This window comes from Neodiprion fabricii, chromosome 7 (assembly GCF_021155785.1).
Source record: "Neodiprion fabricii isolate iyNeoFabr1 chromosome 7, iyNeoFabr1.1, whole genome shotgun sequence".
Taxonomy (NCBI): Eukaryota; Metazoa; Arthropoda; class Insecta; order Hymenoptera; family Diprionidae; genus Neodiprion; species Neodiprion fabricii.
Window position 1 is genome coordinate 16,879,338 of NC_060245.1, and position 18,361 is coordinate 16,897,698.

The 18,361-nt window shown below is 34.0% G+C and overlaps 2 protein-coding genes across 4 annotated transcripts; one reads left to right on the top strand and one right to left on the bottom strand.

The window, feature by feature from the left end:
* Positions 1-46: 46 nt before the first annotated feature.
* On the top strand, positions 47-6,800 carry LOC124185952 (SH3 domain-containing protein 19). 2 transcript variants are annotated; one of them, XM_046577210.1, is made up of 6 exons: positions 47-180; positions 948-1,017; positions 1,518-1,650; positions 2,976-3,752; positions 3,943-4,206; positions 5,297-6,800. In XM_046577210.1, exons 2-6 carry the CDS (start codon positions 950-952, stop codon positions 5,417-5,419), a joined length of 1,365 nt encoding a protein of 454 aa, XP_046433166.1. In that variant the 5' UTR covers positions 47-180; positions 948-949; the 3' UTR covers positions 5,420-6,800. The 2 variants fall into 2 exon arrangements, with proteins under 2 accessions (XP_046433166.1, XP_046433165.1); XM_046577209.1 differs by lacking the exon at positions 47-180 and adding an exon at positions 283-421.
* A 552-nt stretch (positions 6,801-7,352) lies between these two features.
* On the bottom strand, positions 7,353-14,488 carry LOC124185953 (cysteine-rich hydrophobic domain-containing protein 2). Of its 2 annotated transcripts, none has more exons than XM_046577212.1 (4): positions 13,787-14,488; positions 13,041-13,251; positions 12,499-12,615; positions 7,353-12,148 (listed from the first exon to the last, which is right to left on the bottom strand). In XM_046577212.1, the coding sequence occupies exons 1-4, from the start codon at positions 13,846-13,848 to the stop codon at positions 12,098-12,100; spliced, it is 441 nt and encodes a 146-aa protein (XP_046433168.1). In that variant the 5' UTR covers positions 13,849-14,488; the 3' UTR covers positions 7,353-12,097. The 2 variants fall into 2 exon arrangements, with proteins under 2 accessions (XP_046433168.1, XP_046433167.1); XM_046577211.1 differs by having other exon boundaries at positions 13,730-14,483.
* Between the last annotated feature and the right edge of the window lie 3,873 nt (positions 14,489-18,361).

Consider the following 18,361-nt stretch of genomic DNA (forward strand, 5'->3'; position numbering starts at 1 on the left):
TCGCTCAATAATACTAATAATCAAAGTATACCTCATTCTTAAAGAGTATCAATAATAATTAATGCTACATCGAAACGAGCACTGCTGAAAATCTTGATTATAATAATAATCTGTTATAGAGTTGCGTAAAAGATCGTTCGAAAGTTCGCAGTGTTTTGAAATGAAATTGCGTCGTTAGCGGTGAGGAAGTACGGCAGCAGCTGTATATATATATATATATAACCCTAGCTAATCGGGTGTACACGGAACGGCAAATTCGTCCGCTTCCTTGTAACGTCACAACGACGATCGCTTACACTGCAAGCATATTTGGACACCACACCTATGCATGCAGTCACCTACTTTACCATACAGTCAACTGCTACATTCATATCTAATACAACCGTCAACGAATAAAAGATGGCCGCGAACGTGAGAACAGGTGAGAATCTTGTGAATGTTTGAATACTCAGCGTGTTCGATTCGGGTTTGAATTCCGGTGTATAAAACGAGGTAATAGACGAGAGCATCGGATTTTAAATCGAATGGAATATCGCGTTGCATCTAGCGAAATTTGATAGTGTGATAATGAAAAATAAGGTTAACGTGGTGGCAAGAATGAATGCGCTATGCTTTTTAAATCACATATACACGCCTACGTTACAATGCGTGTAAAACTATACTCTCTCGGCGTTTATGTATTCAGGTTTACACTTGTGTCACTCCGTGCAACCGTACACCAAGGCCGTTGATAACGGGCCTTTGACGTTCACAAGTGGGCGTGCTCAAATCTTCTGCTGCCGTTGTTTATTATCGCGAGCCTGTTGTTATGATCAATTAATGAATCACCCCTAACCCTTCATTCTCCAAGCTTACAATCTGGCTGTAAAGTGTAAACGCATGGCTAGCCGCGTTTTTTATTGTTTTTGTATACCTAACTTGTCTTATTTACCTACCTTCATTCACAGACATGAGGATACCGACCAGAGCTGCACCCAGGCCACCAGCCAATAATTTTGCTTCGACGTGGGGCAGCAAGTAAGTTGATTTATATCAATCGTTCAAACTTAGGATCACAGTTTTCTGTATCCATACACTTTTTCTCTCAAAAGTTAGTAACGTTACCGTAACGAATGCATGTTTAAAAAAAATTGCTACTTCGTATCTTTAGGAGTTTCCGGGATTTAGTAAATCATTGTAAACAGAATACTTACTTCGTATTGGTTTTTTATTATACTTTTTTATACCTTTAAAAAAATAAACATAGCTTTCGTAGCTTAATAGCTTCCGAATGTAATAATTTGGTAAATACTTAATATGTGACTATCTTGTAATTCAATTGACAAAGTGTATTGATTTTGGGTTAACCAGCTTCCTTAAATTTACAAATTGGTATCTCACAAATTTTGTATCAACATTGTTAAATGAAAAAAGTAATGGAAATAGCTATTAACGAACTGTGATTTACATGATGAGTTAATTTTTATTTTCCTTTATTGCGATTAGGTTTTATACTAAAATTTATTCCCACTTTACAGTAACCAATTTAGTAATGGATTGTCGACAACTCATCCGCCACAAAAAAAGAAACCACCACCGCGTCCGCCACCTCCAAAATTTACACATCGTACACAATATCATCATGAGAAAGGCGATAAACCAAAGAAACCGGTGAGATGTTCTGTTATAAATATTTTTCATACCTGCTAAGCGATAAGTTTGTGGAAACTGCAAATCTAATTGTTCACGTACAGATTCCCCTTCATACCTGTAGGGCACAATCTGAGATATTTTATTAGCAATATTTGTCTGATACGCGTCGGCAAAAGATAGTAAATTATTCGGAAAGCTGAAAATCCAGATTACAATTTCTACAATATGCTCAAATTTTGTATGAAGCTATTATTTACAACTTTATTCATGCGCGATATGATTCCTGGGTAACTTGATATTCCTCTGTAGATGGGGTTGTCCACCTCAATACAACACACCTCCAGACCTCACTGTCTTCGATTCGATCCATTTTTATTTATGCTGTTGTTCTAGCTCTAAAACATTTTTCTGAATTTTTTTCGGATTTTTTGGACCAAACCTTTCTGAATAATGAATTTTTTTAGGCTGAATATTTTCACCGTTTTGTAAATTCTTAAAAAATTTACAAAAATTCTCTCGATGATGAGAAATAACCTCCCACTTCCAAAAACTTGGACAGAATTTTTATTATATGTTTTTTTAAATTATTCAACAATTCTATTCGTCAAACCGCCTCACCGACAACTTCTTTAAAAAATATCGAATGAGAAAATTTAAAATTCCAGCTAGTTGATCACTTGAGAATTTATTTTGGTGAAAGAAATATTTTTTCATAGATCACTATTTAATATTGGTTACATCGAAGTTTATATCTTGGCAAAGATCGTTCGTTTAGTTTTCAAAGAAGAAGTACTGGCATTAGAGTTGACAAGGTCAATCGCTGGAAAATTAAACATTGCAGTTTTTCAGTTCAGGTTGATTTACATTTAAAAGTCCAAAAAGATGTCAAGCATGTCTTTGTAGTCCATTTTGGCTTTTGCTGAATTCACCTGAAAGTTCGCAATATTTCTATGATATTCCAGATTTTTTTGTACTGAATCCTCTAACTCTTCTTTGACACTACAAAATTTGACGAAATCTTTGCAACCCTTGTCATATTATCACACTTCGAGAAACCTTGCACAGTGTTGTAATTTAAGGTATCTACAATGCGAAAATAAGATATTTAAAAATGCTTTAAATCTCGTTGAATTTCATTAAAATGTTTTAAAACTTTGTCAAGACTTTAGAGTTCCCAATCCCATATCTTTTTGCAATATTTGTAGATAACTAAAATCACAATAAAATTTGGAACGAACCATGTAATTACGCATGTATTTCATTGTTTAAGATCACCTTATATCAAGTCAATCCGGCAGTAAAAATGGTTTTCATCAAAATTGTATTCATTTCAAATGTTGCAGGCAAGACCCGCAGAGTTGATTACAAATATATTTGGTCGAAAACCTTCCAAACAGCCACTGCCCGTGTCTTATTCTAACCATGGGGCAAGTTCATGTTCTAACTCATCAACGCCAAGTGGGACAGTTTCACTGATAGATTTAAGTCCGCCAGGATCTCCCACATTGACGACGCGTTCAAATAGCGATGGAGTCAGCGTTGACAGTTTTGGAAGTGATGGAAACTCAAATCCATCCGTTTTCACCAACAGCGGTAATACCTCGCAAACTGAAAGTGGTTTTGAAGACGACTTTGACTTTTTCGGTGGTTTATCTAGTCAAAAAATTCCCCGAAATGATCCGTGGAAGCTTTCTTCAAGCCAGGATCCATTCTCTCCATTGTGGCAGAACGTAGCTCCGGCAAATAGCTGCAAGTCAAAGACAGTCGGAAACTCGGACTTTTTTGCATTCAATAACGAAACTTCCAACGAATCCCAAACGCCTCTTAGTTCAGTTAATTCAAACTGCAGTGCCTTAATGCCAACGATTATCAGAGCCAAACCGGCGAAGCCTCCAGCTCCAAAATTCGCACCAACAAACTTAGCCCCCACTGTCACCCAGTTCACGGCTAAACCTGTGCCAATGAAACGCAGCGCTGTACCTTACAATGAGCCTGTTACGCTGGACATCAATGCTGCTTGGAATGACGCATTAGAAGACGAACCCTCGCCACCAATGCCGTCTATACCTCCGCCTGCACCACCAGTAGAGTATCTGACCGAATCGAATTATGCATTTCAGGTGAGTTAATTTTTATCCAGTTGCATAAGTCCACATCAAACTATCATATCAAACATCCTCGACGAAGGAATTTCTTCTATTCCAAAATAAGTTTTGCTGTAAATTTACTTGCCTTTAACCAAATTTGCCTTTTTTATTGCATTTCCGAACACCTCTCTGAATTAACGTTGTTCGATTATTTGTCTTGCAGGAACAATGTCAAAAAGCGTACGGTGTAGCGCTTTATGATTTTCAAGCTTCTCAGCCTAGCGATCTAGCCTTAAAAGAAGGAGATATTGTTGAGTTGGTCAGAGCGATAAACAATGAATGGATTGAGGGAAGGGTTGGAAATCGTCAAGGAATGTGTCCACTGAATTTCATTGACGTTAAAGTACCACTACCTGGTCTATCGACAAACACAGTCAATGCTTTGTATGCTTTTACCGGGGAGACTCAAGATGATTTAACATTTGAGGTATATTGCGTTATTTATTTTATATCTCTTGTATGCTTATTACCATTTCTTGTTGTTTATCGACTACTACAATTTTCTGTTAAAAACACATTAAATAATGCTGCCGGTGTTACATTCTTCCAAGACCATTTTGGTTGCACCAAATTGAGTTTTATTTACATTCAGTTTGTGAAGATATCTGACGTGAAAAGAGTGTACAGTCTGGTACAGGGATTTATTTCTTATCGTTTAAGGGTAATGAGTATTCTCCGTTTGTGATAACAACTGTGAGCTAGCAAAGTTTCGACTTGGATGAAAAAAGAAAACATTGAATGAAGCATGGAATGCCATTAAGTTAGTATTAAAACGATTATAATTGAATCTAAATTTCAAGCCTGGGCTTCTAGCATTTGATTCGAATCTCTGAAGCATCTTTCTATGTGAGATTGTAAATACATAGAAATTTAACTTGATGTGGCCTTATAAGAGTCTATGATGAAATTTTTTTCAAATCTTGGAAAGTTGTTACAAACCTGGAAAAATGAGAAAAGTCCGGCATTTTTCACTAGAAATCTGTCAATTGAAATGTGTTATCAACATTTTATCTACTATTGGTTCAACTGCTAAGAAAAATACTCATTTAGTTGACAGTATTCTGAGATGGATTCGTGTCGTAGAATTGGTAAAATAGGCTTACATTCATATCACAACTTGGTTATGCATGCAATTTTTATCACCGTAATATGCTCGAACGTATTTCAATCGTAATGATCGATTATATTTTATGTTTTGAGAATCTGAAAAAATGCTGAACAAATTGTTATGATAATTTTTTATAAAGGTTAAATACCAAGTAAGAAAGAACAAATTGTGAATAAGTTAAAAAGAAAAACTACCTTCTTCTGAAAATGCCGCAAATGTGCTGCTACATAGTACTTATAAGCTTCTAACAGTCTTAATTTTTTAAATACTCTACCTACTTGATTTTTGACGACAGTTTCAATTATAAAAAAAATAGCTTAAGATCGTTTGTGCTATGTATATTCACCATAATGCTCGACTGAATAATACTATTACAAACAATATTAATTGAAATATTGTGATTTTACAGGAGGGTGCAAAAATTACGGTCCTTTCAAAATTATCAGATGACTGGTTATATGGTGAATGTAATGGAAGAAGGGGACAATTTCCTGCGAATTATGTGGACAGAGTTCCTTCACTGCTTCCGTGATATTCATTCATCGCCAATTTAACGTTAACATGTTTACTATCTTAAATATCGTTTACGGACATATGATGTGGATATTTTTTGTTTTCTCATACTTGTCAGTATATTAGTTAATTATTCACGAGGGTATAAAATCAAACCAGACATTCCTATCTTTATTGAAATAATAATCATAATTATATTAGTAACAATAATGATTGAACAGTGCACTTAAATTATATTCCACTGTTTAAAGTCATCCAACATATCTACGCAAATGGCATAATAGCAGAAATTTAGATAATTTACCTCATCTACAGGTCAAAATTCTAGTCTCTTCCGGAATTTATTTCAACTCTGTTTTCGTTACTCTCTTTTGAGCGCAATATTTTTTTGAATTGGATTTCTTCAAGTTGGTGACGAAGCAAGATATATTTTCATCAATCTCGGCGACATCAACAAACTAAGTATATTATGCTACGAAATGTCTCTTTAAAAGAGAAGCATAATAATAATGAGTACAAGAGACGACAAGTAGTGCGAAGGCAAAAGTTCTTGATATAATCTTGGTGCACACTTTCAAATTGTAAAGAATCATCGTTAGCCATCGTCATAATGACGTTTTCTTTTTAGTATTATTTTTTTGTTTTCTTTTTTTTGTGAAGGTTCCGGGAAGAAATTGTTATATTTTTTTTAAATTACGAATTAAATTCTAACTGAGCTTTAAATAGTATTAATACATAACGAACGAATTGATTAAATCTAGAGTTACTACTTATACATATGTATAATATCATTTACTAATGAGCGATCGCTTATTACCTTCTAAGTATGTTGATCTAAGAACGGACAATGAAAATACCCGCTATGTTTTTATAAAAACTACGAGCAGGAAAAAAGTAATATTCAACGGAGTAACTAATTAATTCTATAATACCAAATTATTAAATTTATGTATTGTTGTTTGTTTTTTGTTTTTTTAGTATTAATATCATCTTCAGTATGGTTGGCGTACCAAACGCATTCTGTTATAATTTTCACTCAAAAGCAAATTAAGCTAGAAACTTTGGAAATGTATATTTTTATCAATTTCATGCTAATAGAAAAAGAAAAATACTTTTAGAAAATTAATAATTGTATAATTCTTCTATTGAAAATTTCGAAACGGCTAGCATGTTTAGTACTTTATATCAATCTGTGCGTTAGTTTTGTATATTCAATTGACTGGTCATTATGACTATTCATTTAAAATGATTTTTTAACAAATCGTAAAAAGGAGATCTTTCTCCGGTAAACCATTCGTAGTTCAATGGTGTGATTGCCGTATTTCTAATTCCATAATTCACTGTATACAGACTTTTTATCAGTTTTAGTTGATTTTATTAAATGTATAATTGATCACTTATTTCTGTGTAATGACTTTAACACACGTGCAAACCTTATCAGTCTAGTTACCTTGCTAATTTTAATGATAAGTAGTAAATGATATTGATTTAAAATATGTAATTAATAAGGTTTGTATTTAGTTTAGTATGTAAGGAACATTATATATATATATATATATATATATATATATATATATATATATATAATGAGTAATCTTTTGTAAATACTTTCTTCAATTTGTGAAGTTCAACTACTCAGCTGTACAACTTTATTATAATTTGACGTTTGATAATTAATTGTACAGCTATTACTTTGCTTCGATTACAGTCAAATATGTTGAATATGTTTTGAAAAAACACGAAAAAATCATAATTATTATTTATGTTGAGACAGAATATGTTTATTTAACTTAGGCTATCAGCGGCTTTGTTTCTGTAATTAAATGTTTGATTATAAAACACTAAAAAAAAACAGTAGATGAAAAAATCATATCAATTTTTCACACACCTGCAACACGTTCTAATGGTAATCCAATAACCAGAGTGTAGAGTGGATCAGATTTTTGTTGAAGTTTGAAACATAAAACGAGACCAGAACCAGATTCTGAGCAGTTGTCTCCATTGTCAGCTTATTGTTAACTACATTGAATGTCGTATGGCAGTTAGTTTTTCCGTACAGTTAGATGAGGAGTTTCAGCTATAAATGACAGAATTATTGTAATAATTACAATCGCTGTGTGTATGTGTGTAAGAAAGATTGAATAACTCAACTAGAAAGGGACCAATGAACCATAAATTAATCTTGGCTAAAAAAAAAGAAGGAAAACTGTCGTTATCCAAAATAACTTTATACGCTGTTTATACGTGCGATTTATAATTAACATTACTGTAATCTAACAACAAATATCAAACGATGTATAAATATGTGATATTTTGCTGCGTCAATATACATTTGTATGAAAATATTTTATTCAACGGTACTTTCACTTGACACACCTCAAATACACGTGCATACTTAGTTTGAACCAAAGTAATTTCAAACTTTTCAAATGTGATAATAAACAGCTAGTTCCACCTAGTATGAAATTGTTGAAAAATTTTCTTTTCTATTGGTTGAAAAACTTTCGTCGAGATTGAGAATAGAACTTGAGTTCTTTCGTAAGAATCGGATAAAGCAATTCATTCTCTGATTAATATCGAAGATTACGTCTCGAACGAATCGATCGTGGGATAGATTCACAAAAAGATCCGTGAGCAACAAATGAATAGTGATAAATACACGCAAAAATGTACACGGATTAAGTAGGAAGAAATGAAGTAACTTCAAGAGTGGTAATTATTAATAAAGATTTCTTTTATTTCATTTTAAAATTCTTTGCCGAAATAAACGCCGGACACAAGCTTGTAAGCTGATTTATGATATGCTAATTTTCATTTATATACAGTCAGATCCTAATTACTATCAACTAATTGGGACCAGGGTGCTTTTCCTATGAGTTACAAGTTTATGAGCAATGATGTGCACAGTAATTTGCAGGAGCTGTGTTTATGCGATTTTCTATCACGCTGGAAATTTCGATCTATCAATAATATTCATGCGTGAAGTTTACATAGATCGGATCTGATTATACATCTAAATAGTAATAATATTATTCGACAGCCTTTTGAATGTGATAACTATGTCCAGGTGGGGGATTCGGTGTTGAATCAGCCAAATTTTGATGTAGTTTATGATACTTATTGAAATAGAATTGCAGCACCACATTAGTGCCCAATTTAGGGTAACATATTTTATTCTGCTAGTAATCTCGAATTTACTTGAAACGCAATTTGTTTTTAATTAGATAATTGCTGCAGAGCTAACTTTCTTCAAATACTCCACAAGATAAAAGTCAGTAGGACTGGACGTTGGCATTTTCGTCTTATTTATAAAGAAAGTCTCTATGTAGAATATAAACAAAATTATCAATTTTGCAACAGTTTTAGAAAAAAGTAAAATTTCTGCACAGTCGCATCTCTGAAAATAATCTGCATGAAATATATATTTAGTGACTCCAAGTGTACGACCCTGAAACAGATTCTCAATACTATAAACTACGCCAAAATCTAGCTTGTAGCATAAAATTCCTTATTATTAATATTATATACTACTATACATTATGTTGTTATACTATGTGCATAAATTTATTTACGTATGTATGTCAGGGTGAAACAAATGAAAACAGGTTTCGTGAAATTTGTCATTCAATGTGCCAAAAAGTACCCTTGACATTTTCAATCAGTACATTAATACTCAACAGTCGCTCAAGGCATTTATTTTCACTATACACACTAACGTAACAAGTGATTTGAATTTCTGTAAGTAAAATCTAAGGAAACCATGGAATTTTTTTGAATCAGGCACAAATAAAATATTTGTCTCTGCTATAAAATCATCATCTTCAAAAAAGACAGTTTTGTTGAAAAAATTAAACCTCAATCTTTTGTTTCAAAAATATTTTCTTCATAACAGAAAATTGATTTTTTCAGATACAAAAGAGTTTTAACATCTTTAGAATTTTTAATGAGTCATAGTTTCAGCTAAAACTATGTATGCCTTCACGTGAAAAATATCAGATAAGTCTCAGATATTTGATTTAAATATTCATGTCAATAGTTCTAAAGAAATTACATCATCTAGTAAACTAATCATGCAAAATGCAAATTTTCGTCAAGATATTTGTAGGATAAAATGTTTTGCACGTATCGTTTCAATATATCAAAACTTGTTTGGTTATTGTATAGTGCATGAGATTGGTTTATCTTCTTGTAGTACATTAAATTACAGATGTTGAAACGTTTTTGCATCAGTTTTCAAATTGTTTACTTGAAAAATCAACGATTATATAAATCTTGAAGGAACTAATTATGTATTTGTGAGAAGATATATAGCAAGATGTTCTCTTAACATTTAGAGAACTCATTTTTGTTCTAGTCACATTAATGTATATTATACAGAAAAATTGGTGCGCGAGAGTCAATAAACGTTCTATAGATCATTTCTGTTTTAATCTTATCTTCACCTGATTTAAGGGAAGATTTTTTATCATTTTAGTTTTCTTTGGTAAATAGAGAATAAATTGGGTAAATGTGTCGTACTTCGAATAAATGATTTTTAATTGTGACATAACACCGACATGCCAGCTGATTGCGTATATTCGGTAATAATAAACCATGTTTCGAAACCAGACACATTATACGTTACCCGTGTTATAAAACGTTGGATAATACTGTTAAATTGTTTAATACCTGCGATAATTTGAATCGATATATCAATTTTTCTTAAAAACGAGATAGAGTAATATACTTGAAATAAATGTCATCGTTAAACAGAGATTTGAGCACCAAGTGAACTCAAAACTAATCCACGACACAGATTAAAAAATTAATGATTCAAATATGAATATGGAACTACTAATTTAGAGAGGAAAAAAACAGAATAAGAATGGCAGAAAAAGAAAAACATATTTCAGAGCACCTGAATATTTGTGAACTTCAATGTGTTAAAACCATTGCAAAAGATGCGAATTTGGACACAGAAACTCGAATCGAAAATTGATAGAAAAATATTGAATGTGAATAAGAGCAATTCTTCTTGAATACGTTGAAATATAATTAAAATGTGCCCAACTAGATTAATTGATCTTTTGCAATTACGTTGTCCTCATTGAAATTTTACAATTTGATAAAATTATTATTTGTTAGTTTTTTTTTTTTTTTTTTTATTACACATGTCAAAAAATGTGGGTATTTTTTTAAATGTAAAAATTGTATTAGTTTATAGAATCGTACAATTAAATTTGCTCACTCAAGAGATTTATAGAACGTTATATAAATGTAAGTGTTACCTTGAATTATTCGAACTCTTCCTTGCTTTATATGAGGACAAACAACAGAGCACTTTTTAAACATTTTTTGTATTGAATTGAAACTTTGGTTATTTTACAATCTTAATGTCACGTAAGTAAAATACGATATCTTGCTATACGGTCATTTGAAGGGAAAATATATAAATAATCTGATTTTTTTACAATGACAAATGAATTTTTGATCAGCAGATTACGAGAATATTACTACTTTTTATTTACGGCACTTTCAACTACGACTAAAGATATTACCAAATGAATACGAATTTTATATGATAGTCAAGTGTTCATTATCACGTAATTAATTTGTGTAAAACAAAGCTAATATACTCTAATAGTGCATTATTAATAGTAGTTAAATTAACTGATAATAACTGTCCCTAGGTTATTTCTATTTTATAAAAATCCACGAATATAAGACGTTGGTTTACAAATTTTATTACACATATAATCAACGCATGTTTTTTATTTCACCTACTATAATTATTATTCTCAATATTACGAAGGCAACAAAGGTAAAGCTTTAAATTACACGCACAGTTTAAATTCGACATCAAAATGCAGTCTCCTATTGGGTCAAAAACTTTTTACCTGAATTTACCTAATAGGTTTTACTGAATAATTTCATCACTATTATTATTACCATATAACTCACATGAAAATACCCAGTAAGGAACCAAAAAAATAACTTCGTGTATGAGCAAAAGTTAAAAATTTATGCGCACTAATTTAATTGATGTACGAAACTAGCCTACATATGAAATAATGGTAAAAAAAAACAAAAATGTAAAATATTATTTTGTAACTTAGGTATTATTATGATTATCGCCATCATCTTCATTATTTCAATGATTTTAAATTACGTACTCATGGGGTTTTCGTTGTACTGAATAAAATAAATCTTCAAACAAAACATTTCAAGCACCGCTTTACAACAGTCTCTGAACTTTACTGAAACTGACAATATTGTGGGAATCGTTGGGTGTAAAGCTGATAAAAAATTTTTTTCTATAACAAGGAATAAAAATTATTTAAATCAATTTTTTCTTCAACATTTCAATACTAAATCACTTAGGCTTAGATGCATATGTAACAATACCTAAGATAAACAACAAATGATCTGGACTTGTTCATTCATTTTCTCTCTCACTGTATCTTAAATTCAATGTACTTATAAAGTATTAGTCATCGTTAGTTTAAAGTTTCTATTCGCTCTTGTACTGTGTATTATGTCTATGTATATTGGTATTTACAAAAATATCTATCAATTTTGTGAGTTATCACCTCACGCAATGTCACTCTTGACCTTAGTCCTCTGATTTTGAGTTATTCATACTTACTTTTAACAGTGTATACGCGTTCTCATTTATATCTATTCTATACTGAGACATAATTCTCGAACATTATACTCTTTAATCAGGCCTGTATATTTGTATCTTTGGAACAAATTCGACCAAGAGAACCTGAAATACAAATACAAATATTAATAATACAAAGATGTGAAAATCAGTCGAGTTGCTCGTAAGAATGCACTTTCTTTCGAATACGGATTTTAAAGGCTGTAGTGAAACAAAGAGTATGACTCAAGCATTATTCGATACTTGGTTTAAAAAAAAAAAAAAATGCTCACCCATGAATTTTGGACTAGATATTTTTTTTTCATTCAGAAGAAATTATTTTGTTCAAAACATTAGTGGCATCATCAAGTGTCAAATACTTTCATAGTCTCTTGTAGAGTTACTTTTTCAAGATACAATAAGGATTAAACTATCGGTTAGGCTGTTATCTAAACCTATGAATATTTTTAACTCACGTATTCCATCATCGATGAACTATCGCATCTCTGTTTGGTGAGTCGCCAATGCAAACCCAATTTGTGATATAGTCTGCTATTCTCCCACTCCAACAATTTGTTTAAAGAATGTTGTGTCTGTTGAAAAAAAAACAATCTTTAATCAAATTTTACACGTAGTACCTTAGATCTGAATGTATACAAAAATGCAAAATCAAAGTAAAATAACTATTGTGAAAAATCTTTATCTACAGTTTTTGATATTTCAGATCACACATATATCTATGAAATTGTATTCTTTACAATGTCGTAGCATTTTTAAAACCTTACTGGAATGTGACAACTTTTGTACAGTCCTCTAAGGACTCTCCCTTACTCTAAGGACTTTCCCTTACTTTTCTTGACCAAATTCAAATTTTTTCCCTGATTAAAATATTAAGTAATAGTGCCAAGAAAAGTAACTAATAAGCTAAGTTGCGAATTTGGCAGTATTTAAAAATGTGGTCACTTAATCATTTCATTCACGTCGGGAAGAGAAGAATCCATGCCAAAAATTGTCTTACCCTTTTACTAAGGCAAACAACTGGCCATAAAGAACAGCCCAGAGTACAGCAGCAACAGACGCAGCCACAAAACAGCCATTTTACATTAACTGGCAATGTTTTCTTCAGCACGCTATTCACTCTTATCACAGTTGCTTTGAATTCTTCTGGCGCTACTCGTGACACCAATCCATTAGGAAATTCAGTTTCAAATCTATTGCTGAGTCCGAATCTGAAAAATTTTCCAAATGTTAGTTCTATTAAACAGAAAAAATAAATTGATTTGGTATTTTTACTTATCACATCTTAAGACGAGGTATATTAAGAAAGTGATATTTTGGAACTAAGGTACACTTTGATATATGAAATGATATGCTCGTTAAATTTATGAATCTAAAATGATAGAAAAGCTTGAAACAAAGTCTGGGCAGAGTTGATGCAAAGGAAAAAGTTTCTAAACAAAGTTCAGCTTGAATGTGTAAGTATGTTTCTAATATTGTTTGAAAAACACATTGGAGGCATGCAATCTGAAAATTTAGTAATTTAGTAATAATGTCTTGGGATATATTGAAAAAAGTTATTATAAACAACGAGCAATGAAGCAGATTCTTTATTCGTGCCGGAGGTCATTCCATGCAAGGAAAGCTGATAATGGACCTTGGACGAGATAGACGTAAGTCCGTCAGAGGGTTAGAATTGAATTTCCTTACACTGTCATGTTACCAGCACCGCGAATGACAATGGGATCAGGCACAAGAGTGACGTACTGTTCCTCTAAATTCTGATCGTGTTCTTCCTCCTCTTCATAAATAGCATCGAAATCTGCCATCTCGTCAAAAGAAAAGAAACGAGCCTAAACGACTTCTCGCGTTACTCAGTACCGAATTCTAGCGTCTGACTATTTATTTTCTTATCGTCAAAATTGTTCGTGTATATATTTACGGAGTGTTTACGTTAGTTTCTACCAGCCAGCTAGCTTGTATATTTCACTCGACGGTCACATACGGCTAGTTAGCATTCCCTGACTCGTGGATAGCGTCATTTTTTTTATTCCAATCCAAGGTGTTTCGACGAGGAGACGAACGGTTAATGAATCCAAATCTATTCTGCAATTAAAAAAAAAAACTCAAAACACCATGTCCGCGAAAAAACACAGTGCAGGTGCTTTCCGCGTAGATTGCAGATGATTGCAGAGCTTAACTTGTCTATTCGCTAATCCACTACCACGGTACCAACTCTGCAAATTACAAACATCTTCGTGAAGTGAAATTTATCGAGCAGGAAATTGACAGCTACACTAATATTCCTATCATTGTTGTATCTTGTTTCCTTTCATTGTTCGATTAAAGATAGCTTAAATGGTCAGAGCATTTCCATGATTGGAACAACATAAATTATTTATAGCGATTTATTTCTTTTGGTAGGTAGCATTGTTTAAATATCACTTTCTCTACGGCTTATAGTCATCGTCCATAGATGACAGAGCAAAGGAATCGCTGATCTTTCGAAGTCCTCAGAATACAGATGGCCTATTTTACTGGCTGCACGTAATGCACACTGATGTGACGTCACCACGGCACTCCCCAACAATTCCAGAAATTAGGGTGCTATTACATGAGCAGTAAAAAGCAGCAGTGGTTTAGTAACTTACTAGTTTTCACTAGCATCAGTCTGGTAATTTTACGCAGCAGTAGCGCTGCTCATGTAATAGGTCGTGGCTTCTTGTGATCTTGTGGCTTGTCGCTCGAAAAACTGAACTGCGAGCAGCAGAAACTTGCGCCGGAAGTGATAGGGGAAAACTGCTGCTGCTGCAGCTTTTTACTGCTCATGAATAGCACCCGAATACTGGTGGTAGCTTCGCGTATAGAGAAAGTGTGGCGTAAGTGAGACGTGAGAGCGGCAATTCCCGAAATTTCGAAAAGATAGTCTCTGAAATTTGTTGATGAAAATACAGTTAGATGCACAATCAGTAGCTTTCGGTTGGAAAATACTGATTAAGCATTAAAATGCACTGGACAACTCAATTCAATCGATCGCTCCAGGTAAACCGGGATTAATTCCTAACAGGTGATTAACAATTGTGTGCAGTTCTGTTTTAAACGCCGAACTCCGCTAAGGTATTGATCTGCTGAGGTTTTGCTCCATTGCGATGATGAAGCGAGAGATAACAGGAGTTTGAGTGCACTCATTTTATTTAGAATCACTTAAAATATATTTTAAATGATTTATTGTCTCAATAAACCGTTTGCAGAATACCAAATGTTGGATAATAATTATTTAAGAGTTAGGATGGAAAAAACGCTGGTTATTAGACCAGAACTAAGTTCTAAACAAAATTGAATACCTAATTGCGAAACATAGAATATTGGTTTCGAATTTTGAAGACGGCTTTTGAATAGATAGCGTAATATGCAATCGGATGAGTATCGACAGATTCTCTGTGGCACAGATCAAAAGAGCGTTTTAACGCGTGGAGACCTTTTTTATAGCGACCGGTCGCCATTTCCTTCGAATCAACTCCTTTGTTTTCGAACTGCACAATACCGTTGATTCCCCTGTCCTATATTCTAGTTATGTGGTATGTTGGGTCCTATATTCTTATCTTCATAGGCTATGTTAGGATCCCCACTTGTCAGCGATCACAACCCACATATGTGTGGATTATCGGCGGATTTATGCATTTTTCCAAAGTGGTCATTGGTGCTAAGCGCAGCAAGATAATGATATTAAATTGGTGACGTATTAGCGTCTTTGATGATTCATGTGTCAAGATTTTATGCATGGGCGCTTTGGCCGCGTTGGATACTTTCACTAGTGTTTCTTTTCAGACGATCAAGTAAAGGTAGTGGTCTCTAAGGGGTTAACTATTATTTAATATTAGTCTTTTATAAGCGTTTGTGCTATGTTTATTGGTATATAGTGTTAGGCAATACGTTATGGATATATATTCTATATTCTTATTTATATTCTATAGTCTAACATAGGATTTGGTAGACTGACTGCAATATTACAATTGTTGCTCATTGACTTAAATTTGGTTCTGTGAGTTTACTGCTGTTATATTGGTTGGTGAATTCAACATTCTAACAGTAAATAATAATGTTTATAGAGTTTGTACCCACGTATGTGTTGATGGTTTTCCTCTGTAAGCGTGATTTCTTGTTGGTAGGTTGGGTTTCTTTACGGATATCAACTAAGCGTACAGAGCCGTGTGTTGGTTGCCTAGTCTTTGGGGCTTCGTCGTGGGGTTGTACATCTGCATGAAAGGTGGCTATCAAATATGTGCATGATTAGAGTCTACTTATTTATTAGTATTAATCATATTTATTTATAGGGTTGTATGAATGGTTATTATATACTGAATGGTTTCTATGATTTTTGGGGTCAGGATTCTTGATGCCTTGCCTTGCGAAATTAACCCGTGAGTTATTTTACCTTCGGGCGCTCTGTTGTTGTGTTGTCTGTATGTCCCGCGGGTAATCATTTGTATAGTATCCCAACACGGATCTGCAGCGTTTGCATCAGCACGAGTGTCTCTGCGTTACCATTTTACTTTTCTTTTCAGGCAAAACATGTATTGTCCCAGATTCGATTTGTATGACCCTTTCCTGACTAATTGGACGCCGAGGAAATCAGATGATGCAGCGACAAGATCATAGGATCAACAGTAGAGAATTGACGCAGAAATTCTTTCGTTTTTCGGCTGTGGAATAAGTTGTCAGAATAGTGCCAAGAAGAATTTATTGCAGCACTTTTCAAACTCGTGAAAATTTTCGCAAAAATGGAAAGGGGTTAGCCATACTTTTTTGCCGATTTTTGACCAAAAACTTTTGGTCTCAGATTCGATTTGTATGACCCTTTCCTGACGAAGTGGACCCCCAGGAAAACAGAAAACGCAGCGGAAAGAACGTGGGATCGACAGAAAAGAAGATACGGAGAAAAAAGCACCTGCTAAAAAACGTCGGAAACACAGGATCTCGTTTTTTGGCTGTAATTTTAGATCCATTGAACGCAGCGTATTGGGACTGCGCCTAATCGATTTCTCTCGCGAAATGACGTCCGAATAGTGCCAGTTAGAATTTATTTGAGCACCTTCCAAATTCGCGGAAATTTTCGCGAAAATGAAAATGGGGTTAGCCTTACGTTTTCTTCATTTTTCGGCCAAAAACTTTTGATCTCAGATTCGATTTGTATGACCACATCCTGACGACTTAGACCCCCAGCAACACAGGAAACTAAGAGAAAAGAGCGTGGAATCGACAGCAGAGGAGATACGAAGGAAAAAGCACCAGCTGAAAAACGTGGAAAACACAGGTTCTCGTTTTCTCGCTGTATCTTTGGATTCGTTGATCGCAGCGTATCGGGACTGCGCCCAATCGATTTTTCTCGCAAAATCACGTCGGAATAGTGCCACAATTAATCAATTCCAGCGCTTTTGAAAATCGCGAAAATTTTTGCCAAAAATGGAAAGGGGTTAGCCTTACATTTTTTTGGGGCAAAAAACTTTTGGTCTCGGATCACATTGAAATGACTCACATCTGACCAATCGGACTCTCAGGAACTCAGATATCGCAGCGGAAAGAGCGTAGGACCAACAGGAGAGAAATGGCGAGCGGAAAAGCACCAGCTGAAAATTGTCGAAAATTCGGGTACCGGTTTTTTGGCCGTAAATTTTGATGCGTTGATCGCAGCGTATCGGGACTGCGCCCAATCGATTTTTCTCGCAAAATCACGTCGGAATAGTGCCACAATTAATCAATTCCAGCGCTTTTGAAAATCGCGAAAATTTTTGCCAAAAATGGAAAGGGGTTAGCCTTACATTTTTTTGGGGCAAAAAACTTTTGGTCTCGGATCACATTGAAATGACTCACATCTGACCAATCGGACTCTCAGGAACTCAGATATCGCAGCGGAAAGAGCGTAGGACCAACAGGAGAGAAATGGCGAGCGGAAAAGCACCAGCTGAAAATTGTCGAAAATTCGGGTACCGGTTTTTTGGCCGTAAATTTTGATGCGTTGATCGCAGCGTATCGGGACTGCGCTCAATCGATTTTTCTCGCAAAATCTCGTCGAAATAGTGACACAATTATTCAATTCCAGCGCTTTCGAAAGTCGCGAAAATTTTTGCCAAAAATAGAAAGGGGTTAGCCTTACTTTTTTTTTGGGCAAAACACTTTTGGTCTCAGATTACATTGAAATGACTCTCATCTGACCAATCGAACTCTCAGGAACTCAGAAATCGCAGCGAAAAGAGCGTAGGACCAACAGAAGAGAAATGGCGAGCGGAAAAGCACCAGCTGAAAAATGTCGAAAATTCGGGTACCGGTTTTTTGGCCGTAACT

Bases quoted from the DNA above. Each gene is read 5' to 3' on its own strand.
- LOC124185952 (XM_046577209.1), top strand. From the start codon at position 400: ATGGCCGCGAACGTGAGAACAG. The intron at 422-947 runs GTGAGAATCTTG...CTTCATTCACAG, and splicing joins GGCCGCGAACGTGAGAACAG to ACATGAGGATACCGACCAGA. The intron at 1,018-1,517 runs GTAAGTTGATTT...CCCACTTTACAG, and splicing joins GCTTCGACGTGGGGCAGCAA to TAACCAATTTAGTAATGGAT.
- LOC124185953 (XM_046577211.1), bottom strand. From the start codon at position 13,848: ATGGCAGATTTCGATGCTATTTATGAAGAGGAGGAAGAACACGATCAG. The intron at 13,252-13,729 runs GTAAGGAAATTC...AAAATTTTTCAG, and splicing joins GGTGCTGGTAACATGACAGT to ATTCGGACTCAGCAATAGAT. The intron at 12,616-13,040 runs GTAAGACAATTT...TTTTTTCAACAG, and splicing joins TTGTTTGCCTTAGTAAAAGG to ACACAACATTCTTTAAACAA.